Below are 20,052 nucleotides of genomic sequence, written 5' to 3'. Positions count from 1 at the left end.
TCTGAGGTTGTTTGGCTTTATCCCCTCCTGCTTCACCCCTAGCACAGATGATGATCAAGATTCATGGAGCAAAGGGAAACAGGAGTTAAGTACTCCTCCACCTTTTGCCTTTCTCCAATTCTTTGATTCTTTCACCCCCTGACATAGGGGTGAGGTGACACTGCTGCCCCATGGGGCAGGCAGAATCACACCTGCCTCCTGTGGGGGATTTCCATGTGCAAGGGAACCCCTTGAAGCAGTGAGGTTGAGGGTTTTGCACAGTTTGACCTGCACAAGGCAAGAGCTTGGGCAAGAGAAATTACCCTTTAGCATTAACAAGGCTTCCACACTGCAGAAAAAAAATCTTCTGCTTTGCTGTTGTGGAGAGGAGTTGTAGCTGGAGCCTCAAGAGATTTCTTGGCTTTCAAGGATCTAAACACAAACTTAGCTTGAGAGAAGGGTTGGATCATAGCATTTCTGTCTGGGTTTAGTAGCTGGATGCCTTGCCCTATTTATTTTATTTTTGATTTCTTGTTTTATAGGCACCTACATAGCACTTTGGGCAAGCATGAGACATTTTTTTGAAGTAGTGACCTTCTCCACCAAGTCCTGCATGCAGAAGTTGGCAGGCTCTGACCCCTGTTGGAGCCTGCGTTGCTTTTGTGCACATTGGGAAAGAGTTTATTTTCTGTAACTTTTGAAAACTGAAGACCTACTCTATCTGGTCGGCTCACATTCTACTAAGCTTTCTACTGGGAGAATTTATTGGAAGCAAGCATGTTTGGGTTTTTTCCCATTCCTTTTGTTCTTCAGGATACATAATGAAGAATGCTCCAGCTTTGCCAGTTAATTGCTTCATGGCTGTTATTTGTCAATTTGCCAGCAGGTTTCTGCTTAACTGCTGCTATTTGACATTGCTGAAACACAAATGCAGAATGATTGAGTTGCCAACATATCATTGAGTCTTCTGCAAGGGGGATTTTCAGCATATTAACGCTTCAGGCTTTCACGTCAGTATTGATTGCTGACATAGAAAAGAAACCTTTGGCAGTATTCAGCATCATGCCAGCATGGATTTAGTGGCAGGAAAAAGAAACTGGCTGTTGCCATTGACTGTGACTTCATCCCTTCCTTTCTTCCTTTCTTAATTTTTTTTATTTCTATACACACCCACACAGAGTTTTGAAATTTAATACACATCATAGCCAAGTGCCAGTTAGCCTCACAATAAACCAGCAGGGCAAATCAACTCCTTGATGCACTCAGATGTCGAGGCTGTTTAATTTTGCAGCCACCTGCGTTGTGCCCGACCAGATTTCATGGCAGCTGGGGAGGGGGTTGGTGGCAGGGGTTCCTTATGGTGGAGCACAGGTCAGGAGCTGACTTGGAGGAAGGCAGTGGGGTGGTGGTCTATGCTGAGCTCCTCACGGGACAGCCAGGCTGCCACCACACTGGTGCCTGGATGCAGGAGTGGCCATTGAGAGGCTGAGTGGCACAGGGAGAGGAGCAGCACAATGCTGCTGGGGCCAGGCTTGGAAAGGGAGCTCCTCTCCATGGACACAGTGAGGCAGGAGATGCCAGGATGGGGCCCCATGGATGAGCAGGGACTTAGGTGGTGGAGCAGGGGATGAAGTGCATGCCAAGGGTGCAGTGCAGAGGCTCAGTGTTGTCCACCAGCAGTTGCTGTGGCAATGCTCATGCATGGAATGGGCACAGGAAGGGTAAGGAGGTTTTGCTCTGCTGAAGCAGGGAGCAAGAGGAAGGTGTGAGCCTCCTGCAGTTGCTGGAGAAACACCTCACTGTGCTTTGTCTCGCTGAACCTTGCCTGTCTCTGCTTTGCTTGAGTCTGATCTGTGGGATGATACTTTATATCCTCGTTTAGATTAGAAGGTTTTGTAGGAAAGACCACATGGACATTCTGAAGGTGATGATTTCTGACTGAAATGCTGCTGCATGGAACAAAGACCTGAGGGGAAATAGGACAGGGCATGAGCTGAGGTTTTGAACATAAAATGGGAAGGCCATGCTCACCAGCAGGGCTTGGGGAGTTTGAACATCAGTCAGACATCAGTCCTGGCCAACCTCTTTTCCTTTGAGTTGGGAAAGTCAAGTGAAGAAGAAGGAGTGGATAGGTCAGATTTGTCTGCACAAAGATTGCCAGTGAGGAAGATAATCAAGATCAGAGGAAGATTTCTAAGAACCACATTGCAACTAGAAAACAGCAGCAGAGATTGCTAAAAGATGCTTAATGATCCCTCCTTTCAGATGTAGTTCAGAGGAAATTTCTGAATCTGATCTGCTTCTCACTTAAGAATTAACCAAAAATAGGAATAATAAAGGGAAATTTCCAAAAATATCCTTCTTAGGATCCATTAATATAATGTGACCATGAAAAGTCCAATGAAAGCTAGATCTTTTGGCCAGAATATATAATCAAAGGAGCTTCAAGAGTTTATCTTAAGTGTTTAGGGTTGGTTGGCTGGTTGGTTGGTTGGTTTGTTGTTTGGGGGTACTTTGGGTTTGTTGTGTTTTGTTTTGTTTGAGTTTTTTAATTGTAATTGTGATACTAAATTTTTCTCTTTGGTTGATTTGAGCAGATACTTAAAGCTTTAGAACAGAGCAAGTAGCTTTATTTGAAAAGGATTAGAGGACACTGGTACCTGGGCCACAGTAAATGCAAGGTTTACATGGGACACTCAAATCAAAATGGGTACATAGAGCCTTACAGAAAGGCTGGGAAATGTCTCAATGTCAGTGGGTATCTTTTCCACTAAATAACATGCTCACCTTAAAAAATGCTTCTACAGAGTTTTTAGTTGAAAAGCTGTGATTCAGAATTAGAAATTCTGAACAATTGGAGCAGCTTGTTTTTGGAAGTAACTGATAATTGGAACAGTTTGTTTTGGAAGTCCTTCCCACTGTCAGTTGCCCAGATCTTCTCTGTGTAGGACAGCTCCTAGATGGCCCACAGATAAGCCCATGAAAGAGAAGAGGAACACAAGCAACTAAACCACAAACACCCACATTACGGTCTCCAAATAGAACAATGCCAGATTTCAAATTTATGTCTCGCAGTTGATTTGTTTTTCTTAAAAGTCCTCATTTGCATCAGGTGAAGTTAAAAAACCTGAATCATCTTCTAGCCAGACCAATTAATTTTCAATAAAAGCCCAGCATGTATTGCATAAGGATTTCATTGATGAAGTGTGCAATAAAGTAAAATCCCCTTTGTTTTCTGAAGCACTGGGGGCTACTGTGTTGCCTTTTTGTACAGTAAAATGAGGCTTGAGAAGAGAAAGTGGCTAAAAAGTAAAAAAAGTGATCTGACCTTGAATTGCTACAAAGATCTTGGGAATAGGAAGGTCCTGTCTAGGGTAAGTGATACAGAGCGTGTTTGCCAGGCAAATTTCTGGATCAGCAGTGTGCACCTGGCAGAAGTCTTACTCTTCCTTTGATAAAGTTTCTTCTCCCAGCATGAATTAAAGTAATGGTTCTTTTATTTCTAAATTACTACAAGACTCTGTAGTCTTTCAGCTTAGTGTGGGGTTTTTTTCCTAGTTTCAAATGAGTAATACAATCTGTGCCTTACCTAAGGAGTTTGATGGTATTGTATGCTTAATCTTTAAAATGCTGTGTAGGGTGCAACACTTTGCTTTCAAGGGAAATAACCATCCTGGCAGAGAGAAAAATATCAGTAGGATGCTGCCACTGATTTGGCAGAGACTGTTTAATGCTTTGTTGGCTGGCTGTTGATTGTATGCTTTTTTAGTTATGTTTGAAGGAGCTTCCAGAACAACTGGTCTTTAAGTGGGTAGTTCCATTCAGATACAGCAAAATCCAGAAGAATACAGAGGATTTGCAGAGGAACTGCACATTGCTAATGAGAAAAGTTAGAACTGGGGACACATCTGAAAGAAATGAAATCCCCCTCCAGACAACATGGATCACGCTCTGAAGAGCTGTGCCTCTTTGCCTGTCTCCTTCAGTGTGAGCTGTAGGCAAAGAGATTTGTCACACAACATTCCAAGACCTGCACAGCTACCAAAGCCTTTCCTAATAAAAATGAGTAAGTGAACGCCTGTGTGTGAAGGTGCACTGAAGAAAGTTGCTCTTTGATCAGCTGATGGTGTGTGCCTGCCGCCGTGGCCATCTGGCACCCGGGAGCGGCGGAGGCGCTGGCAGGCAGTGCAGGCAGTGCAGGCAGTGCAGGCAGGGCTCTGCTTCTCCTCCTCCTGCCGAAAGATGCAGGTGGAAGAGCATTAAACCCACCCCACCAGAGCAGGTCCGTTTAATGCACCCATCGGAATTGAAAAATGCCTCTGCTTGTGGTTTTAACAAATACCATGAAAAGTCATCCCAGCATCTCATTTTCTGGAAGTGCAGTGTTTCTGTCAGGCCACTCCACCTATCCTCTGGGGAAAGCATCTGAGTGTTATTTTAGGCACAGGAATGTCATCCAGAAGTACAGGCATTAGAAACACCTGGGTGAATACCAGGGTGTTTTATTAAATATAGCTTTACCTTTTCATTGTCCCTATAGGACACCCCATTGACAAGCATGATGCACAGCAGGGAACAGACTACTCAAAGGCATGTGTATGCAAAGAAAACCGTGTCATTTTTGTAAATACAACTCTGAAAAAAAAAAAAACAAACCTTCTTACAGAAGGTTGATTTTTAAGGACTCCTCTAACATCCCTTGTGTTATGTGCTGGTGTGTATTTGCAAGCTGACTCTTAGTTCAAATTGAATAAAATGAAAAATGGTATAGGATAATACAGCAATACACCTTTTGCACTCCAGTATGGGTTAAAGAACTGTGACAGGACCAAAGCAGCAGGAGGCTGTGTCCAACAGAGTTACCCCCTGCTCTGTGGGACTCAGCAAGAAGAGGAGCAAGTAGATGGGGAGGACAGGGGCTGCACAAACCAGTACTTCCACCAAAACATTGTTCCTGCAGTCCCAGCCTGGGTGAGATAATCTACCTTTCACTGGGACAAAATGAACTCTGGCAAGAATTCTTCACACTCAAGTGGCTTCCATCAAATAGGTTTCACTCTTTTATCATACCAAACAATGAACTTCTTAGGCTTTTTTTTCTCATGGGCCATGATTTTTTAGTATGTTTGTTTAATTTTTTTAATGACAGTGAAAGCTTCAGAGCTCTTTTTAGTTCTAAAAGAAAGATTTGGGGCATTCTGCCTATTCCACTTTTCCACAAGGACATTAATTCATAGCCAGCAAAGAATATTACAACTGTTTACAGTAGCCCTCAGTGAGTTGCATGAGACTTGGGGATTTTGAAAGAAATAAGAGTATTTGGTTACAGAATCAAAAGCTAAACAAAAGGCTTCAAACTCAAAAATGTTTGGAAATGCTCAAACAAATGCAATGAAAAATTACCAATTTGCCAGCTTTTATAACCCTGTGAATCATCAAGCATGTATTGTTTTGTCTCTCTCCTGAGCTTCAGAAACCAAAGCAACTCTGAAGGTCAGCATGTCTAATATTTTGCCTTTTGACACATCCAAGTTTAGTTGTTTAAACATATAGTTCTGCTTACATGGGATATATTGCAAATTAAGCGATGCTGCTTGGTGGTGTAAGAGGTACTGCAGATTTCAGCTGAGCTACATGAGATGGACAGTGCCTGCTCTGATATAACACACCTACCTTCTCAGGCTTATCATCACCTGCATCCTAGTTTTCCTGAGATCCAGAGTATAGCATTATGGGGCAGTCTGCTGCAGTCATTGGGGTCATTTGGTAAAGGACCATGGCTGCTCAGTTTGCTTCCAGCTAAACAGTGACTCTAGGAATGATATTGGTGCTGGCTGGAGATTGCTTAAAGGTGTTTGTTTTGTTTCCCCAGAGTGTTTCTCAGCTTCCCTATGGCAAAGCCCTGTACACATATGAGGGAAAGGAGCCTGGTGACCTCAAGTTTAACAAGGGGGACATCATCATCCTGCGGCGCAAGGTGGACGAGAACTGGTACCACGGGGAGCTCAATGGCAACCACGGCTTCTTCCCCGCCAGCTACATCCAGTGCATCAAGCCCCTCCCACAGGCTCCACCTCAGGGCAAAGCACTTTACGACTTTGAAATAAAGGATAAAGATCAAGACAAGGATTGCTTGACCTTCACCAAGGTAGGGGAATAGGTGTTTTTAAAATGTTCGGCAGTCTGCTTAGATAGGGAGTGATGGGGCGCATGTGGTGCTGGCAGCTGAGCCAGGGGTGCTGGGACTGGTGGGACACCTTCCTTGTCTTCCTGGCCTGCCCTGGACTCTGTGAGATTGTGCCATGAATAGCAAGGCTGGTGTAAAGCTAGTGAAGCTCAACAAGCAGAACTGGCTGCACACTTTCTGAGAATATTTTTTCCCTCTAAAAAGCATGCATTTCATCTGCATTGAAATGTTCCCCAAGAATTACTCAAATTTCAGAAAAAAAACTCTAATGGAAATGTGTCTTTTAATGTTTCTTATTGAATCAGATGTTCCAGTGTTTTAAAATGGCATTCAGCTTCAAAATGTGTATTGCATCATACCATATACCAATTAGCAGTTGAAATACACTATCATCATAATAGTATTTCCTATTTTAAGAACATAAATACAGTAAAGGGCAGACATTTAAAAAATGGTCTTTGGTGGTTTTTTAAAATGAAAATGTTTAATAAATTCCTCTTGGAATGTGAGAAAACGGAGATATTGTAATTTCCTTTGGATTTAAAATGTCACGTTTTCCCTTTCACCCCCTCCTCCCCACCTGCTTTTTACCTCCCACTCCCCTCCCTAGCAATTTGTCTTGACCTTAGATGGGTTTCATGGATATCAAGAAACTCATAGTAAAATAAAGCCCATCCCCTATTGTTAATTTATGGCAGTGAATGCCATGGAGAACCTGTTCATTGTCATTTTCTGTTTTATTTCAGCTGTCTGCGGCTGTTATAGTATCACATAAAGTAATAACAGTTATGCTGAAAATGAATATGAAATAGACGATAAAAATATCCTTCACCAGGATTTTACTGACCTCCTCTTTTGAAGCTACTTATTATAGCTGAATGAATTATTTGCAGCATGTAATTTTCTCACCGAATGCAACATCTTTTTCACTCATGCAGTGTTTCTCAGCAGAATGCAATTTTCTAGACTGCATACTTTCTCATATTTATTTAACAAAGGATTTGTAAGCACTTTTGCTCCATAGCAAGTGAAGTGTTTGATTGCAAACACTGCAAACCCTGCGACCAGCCAGCCTCCCTGGAGCCATGAATCTCTGTGAGAAAGTGGGCTGCTTAGTGAGAAGTAACAGCCCTGCACTAACAGAAGTTAGCCAGAAGTTATCTCTGAGACCTTATCAGTAAATATATATTTTCTGGTGCGTTGTTTTCCTCGCTGCCTGCCCAGAGGTACACTGGCGACTTCTCTGAGCTGCAGTCTTCCTTCTCTGCTTAAAGTATTCCTTGATTGCTCAGTCTTAAGAAATTTAATAGGTGTGCCAGGCAGTTGTGGTCTTTTTTGTTACAGCAGGTCCTTTCCTAGACACTTTTGCATTTGATATATTTGGTGCCATATATTAGAAAACCTCCTTTACAATAACTGCCTTTGTATAGTGATAGTTCTCATTTTCTTGGCTGTCCAATGTCATTCTCACATGGAGCATTTCTTCCTGCTGTATAGCTCTACTCTCAATCTCTCAATTTTCCTTGTTTTCACCCCTCGTGTTACTGTCGGCATCCTTTTATCCCTGATGACTGTGTTTTCCCCAAGGGGGTTTGGTTTCTCTTCTACTGCTATTTTCTTCTTCAGCTCCTTCCACTACACACACTGTCACCTTGTAACAGTTTTTATGTCCTGCCTATTGTTCTCCCTGACAGTGAATAATCTATTTTTCATCTTGGGACTTCACCGTCATGTTTTCATCAGTTTTCTCAATGCTAATTTTAGCTGTCACCTGTGCTGATGAAGGTTCCTGTTTAGCCCAGATTATAGATCATCTGCTGATGCAGTCAGTTCCTCTGCACAGAGTCCTGAGCACTGCAGTGCTGGAGATGGGATTTGTCACTTTGGGTAATATGCATCACTTGAATGTCTGAGTTTGCATCTGAAGATGCTGGACCAGTTTCATTTACACTATTTGTTCCTTCCTCTGGCAGAGGGGTTACATTGGCATAACACTTACACAAACTAATATAACCTATTTGTGTACTGCAACTCATTTCAGGCTACCAGACACTTGTGATTGGATTTTACTTATAAACATAAAATAAAGAAGAGTTCTCCTCTAAAGAGAAGTTACAAGAAGGAAACTCAAACATGGGGATATTCTGTATCATTTTGTTTTGTTGTTCTTTTGCTGGGCTTTGCTTTTCCCCATCCCCCTTTTACTATGCACTCAGAATACCTACTGGTACAGTAAAAGAAAACAAAGGGAGGATATTTGGTGTTTCCTCTTACTAATTTGTTTTGTTACATTTTTCAAAATGAAAATGTTTCATTGTTCCAGATGTGTATTGCAGGGAAATGAAGTCTGCTTTACACAGATCCTCATGAGGAGTGCTGCAGGGTGCTTCTGCCATTTACCTATTTTCATCTCCTGAGGATACAACACTCTCCAGATAAAAGGCCAAAGATGTAAATGTAATCATTTTTATGTGTAAGAATAAATTCAGGAGGGGCAGAGAAAAATCTGTCTTGAGTATCCAGTGCAAAAATCAAAGCTCCCACATTCTTTTGCACCATTTGGACTGCTCCTTCAAGTCCTCTTCCCAGAGAAGCCATACATATAGGCATAGTGTCTCACCTCTGTTCTCTCCTCTGTGGTGTCTGTAAGAAGATAGAACTTATCCAGATTTCCTATTTAATTTGTTTTCCCTCAGTCTTTGGCAGTGATTAGCCAAACCAGGCAGTTATTTTTTAATATGTAACAACTGGTTCCAGCCTTGTGTCAGCTGTGCACCAATTTAATGACAGTAGTTTCAGAAGTTGTACTCCTGATGTTCTCTAGTGTGGTTGGGACCATGCTGTGGCCTACAGAGCCTAATTGCATGCTCTTGGGATATACTTACAGGTTCAGCTGTCTAATCTCTCCTAACGTGGTACCACAGTATGGACATGGGATCCTGCTGTCTCTCTATCTATCCTTCTCTGGGCTGTGAATGCTGGTACAAACCACATGCAGGAGGATTCTGCTCTCAGGTGTAGCAGTGCAAATCTGAAGTAGTTGCTCCAGACTTACACTGAGTCCAGTGTCAGCCCACACATTTGTTTTGGTGTTTGACCACCCTTTGCATGCATCTTCACATGGCCATCAGAAGGCTGAGTGACGCTGGTCGATGAGGCTCAAACCTGTCAAGGTAGCATCAGCTGTTCACCATGCTTCATTGCTCAGCACATTGTTAATAACATCAACTCTTTCCCTCTTTTTCCAACACTTTTGATCCCAGCCCACAGTGGTGTCGAACAAGAGCCGTGCCAATCTTAGAACCATCACATCCAATACTTGTTCCTGGCTGTGGAGCAGCCCCTTAGCACTCAGTTCCAGCAGCACTTGCTGTTCACAGAGGGACATCCCAGCCATAGCTGGTGACAGGATTCTGGTGCCAGCTGGCAAGCGCTGTCTCTGGACTCACCAAGCAGCACGTGGTGCCATCGCTGCGAGCTCCCCAGTGCTCTAGATGGAGTAGTTATCTCTGCAGAATAGCAGGCACAGCTGCTCTGTATTGCTCCGTTAATGGCCATTAATGACTAGAATAAAAATCAGGCTGTGAATCATGACTGTTATAGGACAGAATTTTGTGCTGTTTTCTCAGCAAAAGGATTCATTTCTCTGTCAATCAGATAGCTTTTTAAGTGATTTATCTTTGACTTCTTTTCTGATAATGATTATAAACTGGAACTGCAGGTCCCACATGCCTGTCACAAGGCTGATCCAGCCCTGATGAATCGAGAGAAACTCAACCAAGAAGGAGAGAGCAAATAATTAAAGGGTCTAGCAACAGGCATAAAAGGTGTGCGACATATCTTTGTCCAAACTACAGTGGATACCATTGGCTTTTGAAATGAGATTTGAGGCTTGTATTCCTTTATGCTGCCTGGAAATCAATTTAGTCAATGTGAAATAGTGAAGTGGTGTGCCAAGAGATCTGTGGCGTTTTGCTATTCATGATCCTTTTGGGAACCTTTCTAGGAATTTATAAGTAGCACGGCCATCCAACTAATATAAGGTTCTAAAATAGTTCATGCTGAAGCTTTCACCAGCTCACTGTGAAGAATAATGTCGTTGGCATCATTCAAAGAAACTTTCTAGTAATAGAAAAAATTCAAAAGATTTTTTGGGATTTGCTGTAATTCTGAAGATTTTCAACACCCTTCTTAAAACTAATTATGTAATGGAATTCTCAAGAATTTGCACTTTGCTCTACCACAATGATACTAATTTTGAATGTCAGCATATCTCAGGATGCATTTCTCATATAGGACCATATTCAGCAGCCAGACTTGGCTGAGCCAAATGAAGTTCAGTGTATGGAAATGATTCCAGATTTCATACATCCACAGAAGGTAAAGTTGAAAGGGATCTTCAAAGGTCAGCCATTCCCCACCCCATCCTTGAGCAAAGTCAACACAGGATAAACCTTTCCTGCCAGGTGTCTGTACAGCCTGCTCCAGAGATGGGATTGCACAGTGCCTCTAGCAAAATCTGGTCAAAAGCTTCTGGGGTTTTAGAGTTTAATTTTTTTTTCCTAATTTCTTACATGCGTAAATAGTTGCAAATATATATATACATTTATATGCAGTGCTGGGTTAATGGTTGGACTCAATGATCTTAGAGGTCCTTTGTAACCTGAACAATCTATGATTCTATTCATACCCATGTGTATGCACTTACACACACATAAGATTATGTATGTATGTGTAGTGTAGACTACATCACATTTTGTGTTTTTAAAAAACTCTTTTAGGGAAATAGCTGAGCAAATATAAAAAATAGGAACACTCATAGCAAGTCCCTGAAGTGATGCAGTCGTTTCTTTTCCTCGTTTACACCCTTTACCTAGATTCTAAATTTATGCTAATCGGTCTTTTGTAAGAGTGTGTGGAAGCTTTGCAGAGATGTATTACTGTCAGTTCTTTAAACAGATCAAAAATGGTCTGTGCAGACAGGGTTTTGGAAGAGAATACTATCTGTTTCTTCAGGAAATTAAATGCACAAATTCTTTTTGCATCCTTCCAGCTGTAATAAATAGCTGAAGGACTCAGTTTGTAGCCGTTTCTATGAGCTTTCCCCTAATGGATCATTCAGATGAATAATGCAAAGGAAAGAAACATTTAAACTATTTCAGAGTGCATTTATTCAAAATGCACATGTTCAAAAACTACTAAGTACATCACATCACATCTCTGTTCTGGTCATTTTTCTATCAAAGCCAATCCGTGGTCTGAACATCCTGGATCAGGAATTTGTGGGAGATTTTTCTATGTAAGAAGTATCTGCAAAAAAACCAGCTGCCCTTGCCTGGCCATTTGACATCAGGATCTTGTTACATGGAGCGTGGTAGACCATGCATTGCTCTTATTTTCACAGAGTGAGCAGTGGAAATAAAGTGAGATCAGCCAGGAACTCTGTCTCAGCTTTCTGGAGGAAGAGATTTTCTTCTTTTTAGTAAATTCCTGTGCAAGAGCAGAGAAAGATTGGATGCCATGAGGGAACAAAGCTGACTTCCCAGCTTTTCTCAGCCCACTCCTTCCTTTTTTCATAGGAGATCTGAGCATCCAGGCAGAGCCCCATTGAGAGGGTTGCCTTCCACAGCTGCTGTAGAAAGCAGTGCTTGTTTAAGCCTGGGTTTAGTATGATGACCCCAGAAGAAAGGAATGGTAGCAGAAATCCATTGGCAAAGTGAGTAGTTCAATCTGGAAAAAGTCAGAGTTTTGTTCTAGTCACTTGAGCTTTCCTAATGACTTGTACATTCTGGGTGTGAACTGTACCAAGTGAAAATTTGAGCAATATGAATCTGGTTTGTACTTGTTCATCATCTCCTGAAATTCTTATAGAGTCCCCTAGATTAAACATAATATCAAAGTACCATTGGTTTTAGGAAATGAACTTGTATTTAAACTGAAGCTGATCCAACAGGTGAATGCAATTTGGTTTTTTGACATGTTATCTTTGGTTTTTTATTTGCTTTGCAGTTTTACCTTATAATATTTTTTAAAAGAAAAACTGACATTCAGTGTGCTAGCTGTGTAGGCTTGTTGCTGAGCACCCTGTACTATTCCTTGTTGGAAGTATTTCCAGGACTACCTGTGCTGTACTGGTACTTCCTTTCGAATTGTGTTCCAGAGCACACAAGCATCACAACAGACCCTTGGATGCACAGGGGCAACTTCATGCTGAGGAGTTTTCACCTGTGATTTGTAGGTGACCTCTTGGGTCAGACATTCTTCTCTCCCCTAATGAAGCCAGGAGTTACCTGTTCCCACCTGCTGTGCTCAGACCCTTGGAGCTGCTGGCGGCCAGCATGAGCTGCACTGCTCTGCAGGGTGCTTCAGTGCACTTTGAGTGGGATGCCTGGGAAAAGATGCTGGGCCAGGGATGCTGCTAGAGCAGGATTCAGGAAACACTTTTACCTGGCTTGTGACCTCCTCTGTGTACTCACTCTCTAAGCTATCATTTGGGTAACCAAAAATTGACATCTTTCTACTGAAAATATTTGATGATGTGCTTTGTGTATCTCTGATTTTAGGATGAAATTTTGACAGTCATCAGGAGGGTGGATGACAACTGGGCAGAAGGAATGCTGGGTGACAAGATTGGCATTTTCCCTATCCTCTATGTTGAGGTAAGTTTATAACACATGGTGGTGGATGCTGGTCTTGAAATCTTGTGGGGGTTTTGTGCTTACAAGGGCAGGATAATCTCAAATATTCTTATATGAGAAGGATGAACTAAAACAGAATTACTGAAAAGGGAATTGCTTTTGCTGCTGTCTGCTAAGGCACTATGGGTGTACACCCAATTCAGTTTAAAGTGGTCAGCAAAATATGCTCCATGATCTCCTTCTAAAGGCTTCCCCTTTGGTGTAATCTCCAAAGTGCATAGGGGAAATAAGGGAGGAGGATTGTAGTTGGGATACCTCCACACACCTGAGGAGAGATGTGAGTTTTGGGCTGGTGGAGAGCCGTGATCTAAATGCACAGACCTGAGGAGGGGTCTGTGTCTCAGCAGGGGACACCTGTTGAGGGTGTTCTCTGTCTCAGCAGGGGCTCGGGCACCTCCACCCATGTGCCCAAGGGCTCACATTCCATGTGTGCCTGACCCATCTTTATCCTGAGCTCTTTCCTGTTGTAATTTCCACAGGATTCTTATTTCAGAGTAAATGCTGAGACTTCACTTCCTCTGTGCACACCTGTGGTTCCACCTCTTCCCACTGCTGCTGGTTGTGCCCTTCCAGGCAGATGTTGCTTGGGACCAGGGCTGCAGCCAGCAGTGGTGACCCTGCTGGTGCAGCTCTGTTGTCCAGGCGCCAGGCAGTGTCTTCAAGGAGCTTTCCTCCCTCATGGGTGAACCAGGGGTGCAAAGAGCAGATGGGCACCACATGCATGTGCATTTTTGTGGGGTGTTGCCACTCTGCACTCAGTAGTCAGAGCAGCATCACCCCAACTCTGCTTCCAGCCATTGTCTGGTGCCTCTGCAGTGAAGAATCTCTTGTGCCCAGAGCAGAGCCTGCTTTACTGTGTGTGGCTCTGGTGCCTGCCTCTGAAATTACTTCTCCAGTTTTCTTAGTTAGTGATTGGAGACAAAATAGAGATAATTAGTGCCTGACTACCTAATTATTAACTCCGACAATGACCAATTTGGAATAAACCGTCATTAATATACATTGCATTCCCACAGTTGACAAGAACAATAATATTAACACCAGAATGTGTAGGAGCTGTTATTGGGAAACCAGCTGCCTCACATAAGTTAATGACTAGTTTTCTTCTATTCTGAATGTGTGAGACATGTTCAGTTTGTTGTGATTAAATGAGAAAGCTGGGTTTCGTCCAGATTTCATCCTTTTCCCCTTCTTTTTCTTTTCCCTGGAAAGTGCAATGTTACTGTCCTGAGTTTTGCTGCAGAAGGAGTGAACAGGGGACCTCTGCACAGCCAGCCACCACTGCACCTCAGCAGCTTTCCCCAGCTCTAGTTTCATCTGTAGGCTGGCACTGCCTACGCACTGTGCAGCATCCTGATCCTTCTCCCACTCCTAGGTATCTGTTCTCCATAATTACTGCTATTGAAGGTTGAAGGGCTCATAACCTCAGAAGAACAGCCTGCAGAGAAGTCTTGCTAAAGACTTGTTGAAGTTCTCCAAGCACTAGCACATCCTGGGTGGCCATGGAAGAGCAGGAGGTAGCGCTGTGCAGGGTCAGAACAGTGATGCTTGCAGATTCTAAAGAGATGCAGGCAGCCAGGAGGCCAGCACCAGGGGCCAAGAACATGTGTGGCAAGGTCTGCATGCATATACATTCATACCAGATACACACACAGAGTAGGTAAAGTTCAATTGTATATGTGTATATTCATGTGCATACACACACATGTATTTTATCTGTATAAATTTGAAATCTGCAGATTTGAAAGCCCTATTCAAATGAGATGCTTGGGTGCCATGGCCATAATATTTGTGCAGTGGTTTGTAAAACCAAAGGGAAGTGATCCTCCAGACTACAATATTGGACACCTATTTCATTCACATAGTGGATTAAGGCATAAGCTCTGAATATGAGATGAGCTTATGCAAGTATTCAAGTTATACAATTATGTTGCTGTTGCCAGCTTCAGATGTTACTTTGCATTAAAAATTAAAAGGAATTAGCAGGTCAAGTCCCAAAGAAGTTTTTTAAATCTCCGTGCTGATATTTATAAAGTAAATACATTAAACAAGTAGTACTTGAATCTAAAAACACTCCTCAAGTCTGTCTAAGTCCATTAAGTGGTTTTCAAACTCTTGGCAAAATGTGTAGAGTAAGCAAAGTTTAATTCTCACAGTAGCCTTCCGTTTGTGTCAGTGGATTGGCTGAAGTGTGTGGGATTTCACATGGCATCCTAAGCCCTGCACTCTGGACAGAGTGAATTCCAGCTTGGCAGGCTCTGCTGTCCCCAGTTGCTCCCACGGCCAGACAAGAGCTCTTGCCCTTGCTGTGCAAGCCAGAGCTTTGGAAAACAAGCCAGCCACTGAGGACCTCGGGGTTTAGCATGCCAGGGCTACAAACAGTGCATATAATCCTTGTTTTGGCCTCTTGTGTCAACACTTTGTCCTGGCAATTTGCTGCTTTACCCTTCACACAGGTGCTTGCCCAAAAGGCTTTTGCAGGGGCTTACAAAGTTTTTGCAATGCTTGGTGAGGAGGGATGCTTAGCAAATACCTCACCAGGATCACCACTTCTGTAAAGGAAGCTTTTAGAGCCAGATCCTGGTTGCAGAAAGATGCACAAAAAACCAGCAGATGTCAAAATACACCTTGCCCCTGCAGTGTTTTAGAAAGTCTCTATCTCAGCATCATGTTTGGTTGTCTGTACAGCCATATGAGTGCAATGTGGCATAGATCTTATTCTTTATTCCTTACAAGTGTTTAACAAGGGTCCTTACATGTCTTCAGAGAGGCTTTTTCCTGCCTCTGTAGTATCATCTCTGTCCCATCCTCAGAGCAGTTACAAGTGGATAAGGAACAAATATTCACAGCTTTCAATGATTACTTTTACAGCATGAGTCACAAACAATATGTTCTGTCAGGGAGAGTTGGGACTATTGTTTCTTCTTACTTTGTTGCTGTCCTTCATCCTCAGTAGAAGTCAGTTGGGCTGATAACTTACATTTTCATTTGTCTACAGAAAAAACCTCACAATATAATGAAATTGATCCTCAATGTGCCTTCTGTCCTGAAATAAACATCTTGTTAATAATCTGTATGGTTTGACGTCATATTCTTGCTCTGAGGAGTTTTGGACCTCTAAGGAATTCAAAGCCCTGACAAAATTTCTTTTATTTTACTGTCTTCAAGCTAGCTCCTTCATTCTTAATAACTTTTATTATCTCTGTTTCAAAGTTGTGTTCTGCTGCTATGTGCAAAATTGAGAACAATGAAGAATAAAGTGTGTCCTAATAGATTTAAGTAACTGGGAGTGAAATTTGAGGGCAATGGTGTGCCGAGTATTTGGAGGGAGGCATCGTGCTCGGATGGGCAGGAACTGGGAAATTCAAAACTCTAAGCTATTAGAGCAAAATTTCTGCCTGCAATCCCCAGAGCAAAGAAAAAGATTGACCAAGATCAAGAAGCCTTATGAATCAGTGGTAGAGCATGGCAATTATGTTGGGCGCTACTGTGACTGTAATATCAGCAAATTACAATTGATGAAGTGCCAACCCATTGTTATAATGTTTTATGGCAGCAGGAGCACTGAAAGCTGTGATTAAGTAATATTAGGAGCTTTAAAATTCTTTTTACAGAGCAGCGAAGCAGGGTAATGAGGATCTTCTCCTGTTCTTCACAGTCAAAAAGGAAAGAAAAAAGTAGAAAGGAGGTCTCAGAGAAAGAGAGAGGAGGAGAATGGGCAGAGCTGATGGGTTCGATGCCCTGCAGCATCGGTCCAGAAGACTCCCCAGGGAAAATAATTCTTGCAAGTCAGGGATTAAAAAGAGTTCAAGCAGAAGTGAAAACAAAACAAAATCCAAAAGCAAATGCATTTCTTAAATAAAACAATGATTTTTCATTCCAAAATGATCTTTGCAAAGCAGACTATCCATTCAAGTTTTATGCTGTACTGCAGGATCTAAAAGTCATCCTAAAAAAGCTTAACCATAGAGGTGAACCCGAGCACATTTACCAGGATCCCAGCTGAGGTTGTTCAGTAGTGTCACAGAGGCCCATGTTCCCAGCAGAAGAGGGTCCTCAGCTGTGTAACCATGTACTTTGCTGAGAGTAGCCTTCAGTTAGCTGTAAATGAACGCAGATGGCTTACCCTTTCAGTCTGGATGGCAGATTTTGTCCTTTTTTTCTCTACAGGCAGATTCCCAACAGCCATTTCCCACTATGCTGGTGTCCCCAGTGGCAGTCATCACAGTTATATTATTGAAAACTCAGATGTGTCTGCATGTGTATTTCTAGCTCTAATAGCTATTTTGACCATTTTCAACAAATGATTGTTGCCCTGTCCACTTCTTCTTTATGTTTTTTTCTCTCCTCATTCTGTTTGGTTTCTCCTTTCAGCTGCAGGACAGATGGGTCCCTATGGGACTCTCATAATTAATTCAACCTTGATGTCTGACCCATCATTTATTTTTGCGTGGTCTTGGTGGCAGCACACTCTGAATCTTTCTGAGTATCTTTTATGAAAACCTTCCAAAAAACCTGAAGCATTAGATGTTCATTAAATACTAACGTTTGTTTGGTGCCCTTTTCAAAAAGAATGTGCAATCTCTGTTTTTAAGTACTGTAAAAATGGTTCATTTTAGCCTTGCAAGTATCATTTAATGTGAATAAAAATGGAATCTTTTGAAAGGTGGGTAGATGGAAGCTAATGTAGATGATTTTAGAAAAGCTGACTTACTAAATCTCAGAGGAGCAAATTCATCCCAGTTGTAAGTAGGTGTAACACTAATGAGTTAAGAATTATACCCATTAACATCACAATTGATTTTTTTCTGTTCTCTCTCCTTTTGTATGTCAGATAAAAACGGAATAAGAACCTTGTAAAGCTGACAATAATGTAAGTGCTAAGAGATGTTCAGCCAATTTCTGTTGGAAAGCTTTATTGATATGCATTTTCAAGGTTTGTGCATATATTGTTTTAAGAATTTCATTCCTGCACCTTCATAGCTTTTAAAAAGTTGGTCCCACTTGTTTTTATCCTGTATAGAATATTAAGATACCAAGATTAAGATTACAAAGATAGTTCTTGGTATCAGATTTCTGTGTGAATGGAGTACAAAATACAGTTCTCATGCTTCACATTCAAAATAAAACATGCAGAATTTCTGTTGTAGGCTGCCAGAGGGACCTCTATTTTCACATCAATCCATGAATAAAACTCATTGATTTAAAGTACTCTTACATGCATACAAAGTAAAATAGTCTGTGGAAGTTCAAATAAAGATTATGTTAGTCAGGAAAACTAAGAGTATTAGCTGTCAGAGGTGAGAAAAATATTAAATATACAACATATTACAATATATAAATATGTATTCTTCTATTATATATCTATTACTTATATATACACACATTATTTTTAATCTGTGGCGCATTTTTCTGCATAACAGCTTGATTTCTTATGTTCCCTTTTGCCTCTATAAATAAAGAACCTTGTGCTCTTTGATTTAATTTCCTATGTAAAATGTAAATTAGCGTGACATTGGGCAGAAAATTTGTCTTCTTTAAATTCGACTGGTTTCTTTTAAGTTCTCTTGATTTCTAGCACCCTTCATAAAGTGATCATTCATACAGATTCTCTAACACTTTCCTCCCTCTTCAGGATACAAAGCTGAGCTCCACTGTCACCTTTTGACTGAAATGTCAGGTGTTCCCTGGACTAGCTGAGCCCCTCAGCTCTGTAGACCTTTTCGTGTCACTCAGTCCCCTCAGGCTGTGTCTGGACAAGCCAAAGCAGAGCAGCTTTCTGGTTTCTTTGTCACCACATTTGCACTGAAGTTCATCTCAGGTGGCTGCCACAGAGGGGAAGCCTGCACACAGAAATAGGTAGGAGTACTGTCACATTTGAGTCATCCTCCAGCCCAGACAATTATGAGATCTGTGTGAGCCATGGTGAGAGCCAGCATGTAAATTTAGACACAGCTGTAGGTTGTGAATATTTGCCTTTTGAGAACTGACAGTTTTAGTTACAGGTCTTCTCTTGATTTTACTCTTCCCTAGTTTCATTTGAATGAGCTCAAAATTATTTGGATTTATGTGTTAAGACCAATATTTCTATTCATCAAAACCAGATCGGAGTTGTTATCACCTCTTATTGTTTCAGGGTGTGTTAAACCAGAAATTTGTCAGCTGTCATATCCAAAAATATCTTTCCTACCCACTCCTCCTAATTATGAGTAACATCTGAATTTCCTAGACTGTGTTTTGTAAAAATAACTCTCTGGAGCAATTTATAGCAAAAAACAGGTTTCCAGCACAACCAACTCAAGCACACAACCTTTGCAAATAAGCCCATTTCCTGAGTTTTCAGGGTGATATATATCAATTCTATATCTGCACAGGGCATTTTTGAAGTGCTGCTTCCTAAATGGCAAAAATTAGGTTCCTTAGGCATCTAAGCTGATCTGATAACAAGACTTTGGTCTATAGCCACAATCCACTGAGGGACCCCTGCAAAATCCTGTTTGGGTCCTGCCTGGTGCAAATGGACTGGGGTCTGGCCTACTGTGTTTGCATCTGCTGCCACTTCCCTGTGCTCTCAGCACATCAGCCCTTCCCTTCACCTTCAGATCACCTGAACCAGGCTTGTGCTTTAATATATGTTTTCTGCTCCTGGGTGCATTTCTGTCTCATTTCTGTTATTTCTACACTGAGGTTTGGGCTGCCTCAAAGCTTTTGTTCTGCTGTTATGGTTGCAGGGTTGCTTGTGTTACAAAACAATCACTAGTGATGATTTATGAGGGATAAAGTAAGTAGATAGCACATCTCTTAGAGATTAAGTTCTGCCTGTGCAACAAATGTGTTGGACTTGGCAGTGGTGCTGAGAAGCCTCACAGCACACAACCCTTGCAGTGACAAACCCCAGCACTAGAAATTAGCATTCCAAGCACTAGAAATTAACATTCCCAAGTGAGCATACCCTCTGTCCCACAGGGCTCTGAGTGGGATCTAGAGCCTCTCATCAGTAGTCCATGCTCTCTAGAGAAGGTACTGAAGAGACGTTTTGTCTTTTCCAGCCATTGATCACCTTTGACAGCTTCTAAAGATTGTTTCAGCACTGATGACTTCCTGGGATCTTTTTCCTTTTGAAAATAAAGTACATTTCAGTCTCACTTACCTAGAGCTAATGCATGAATGTATATTAAGAAGTTATAT

General features: G+C 41.8%; 1 protein-coding gene across 1 annotated transcript in view; it reads left to right on the top strand.

Moving 5' to 3' along the window:
* The window catches only part of SH3RF3 (SH3 domain containing ring finger 3), a 247,182-nt gene that overhangs the window by 147,763 nt on the left and 79,367 nt on the right, over nt 1-20,052 (top strand). Inside the window, exons 2-3 of the mRNA XM_058018799.1 lie at nt 5,852-6,127; nt 12,730-12,825. Coding sequence (XP_057874782.1) covers nt 5,852-6,127; nt 12,730-12,825 — 372 coding nt within the window. The remainder of the gene's footprint in view (nt 1-5,851; nt 6,128-12,729; nt 12,826-20,052) is intronic.

Source organism: Melospiza georgiana, chromosome 2 (assembly GCF_028018845.1).
Source record: "Melospiza georgiana isolate bMelGeo1 chromosome 2, bMelGeo1.pri, whole genome shotgun sequence".
Taxonomy (NCBI): Eukaryota; Metazoa; Chordata; class Aves; order Passeriformes; family Passerellidae; genus Melospiza; species Melospiza georgiana.
Note: the sequence above shows the minus strand (reverse complement) of the source record. Positions and strands in the feature narration are given on the sequence as shown.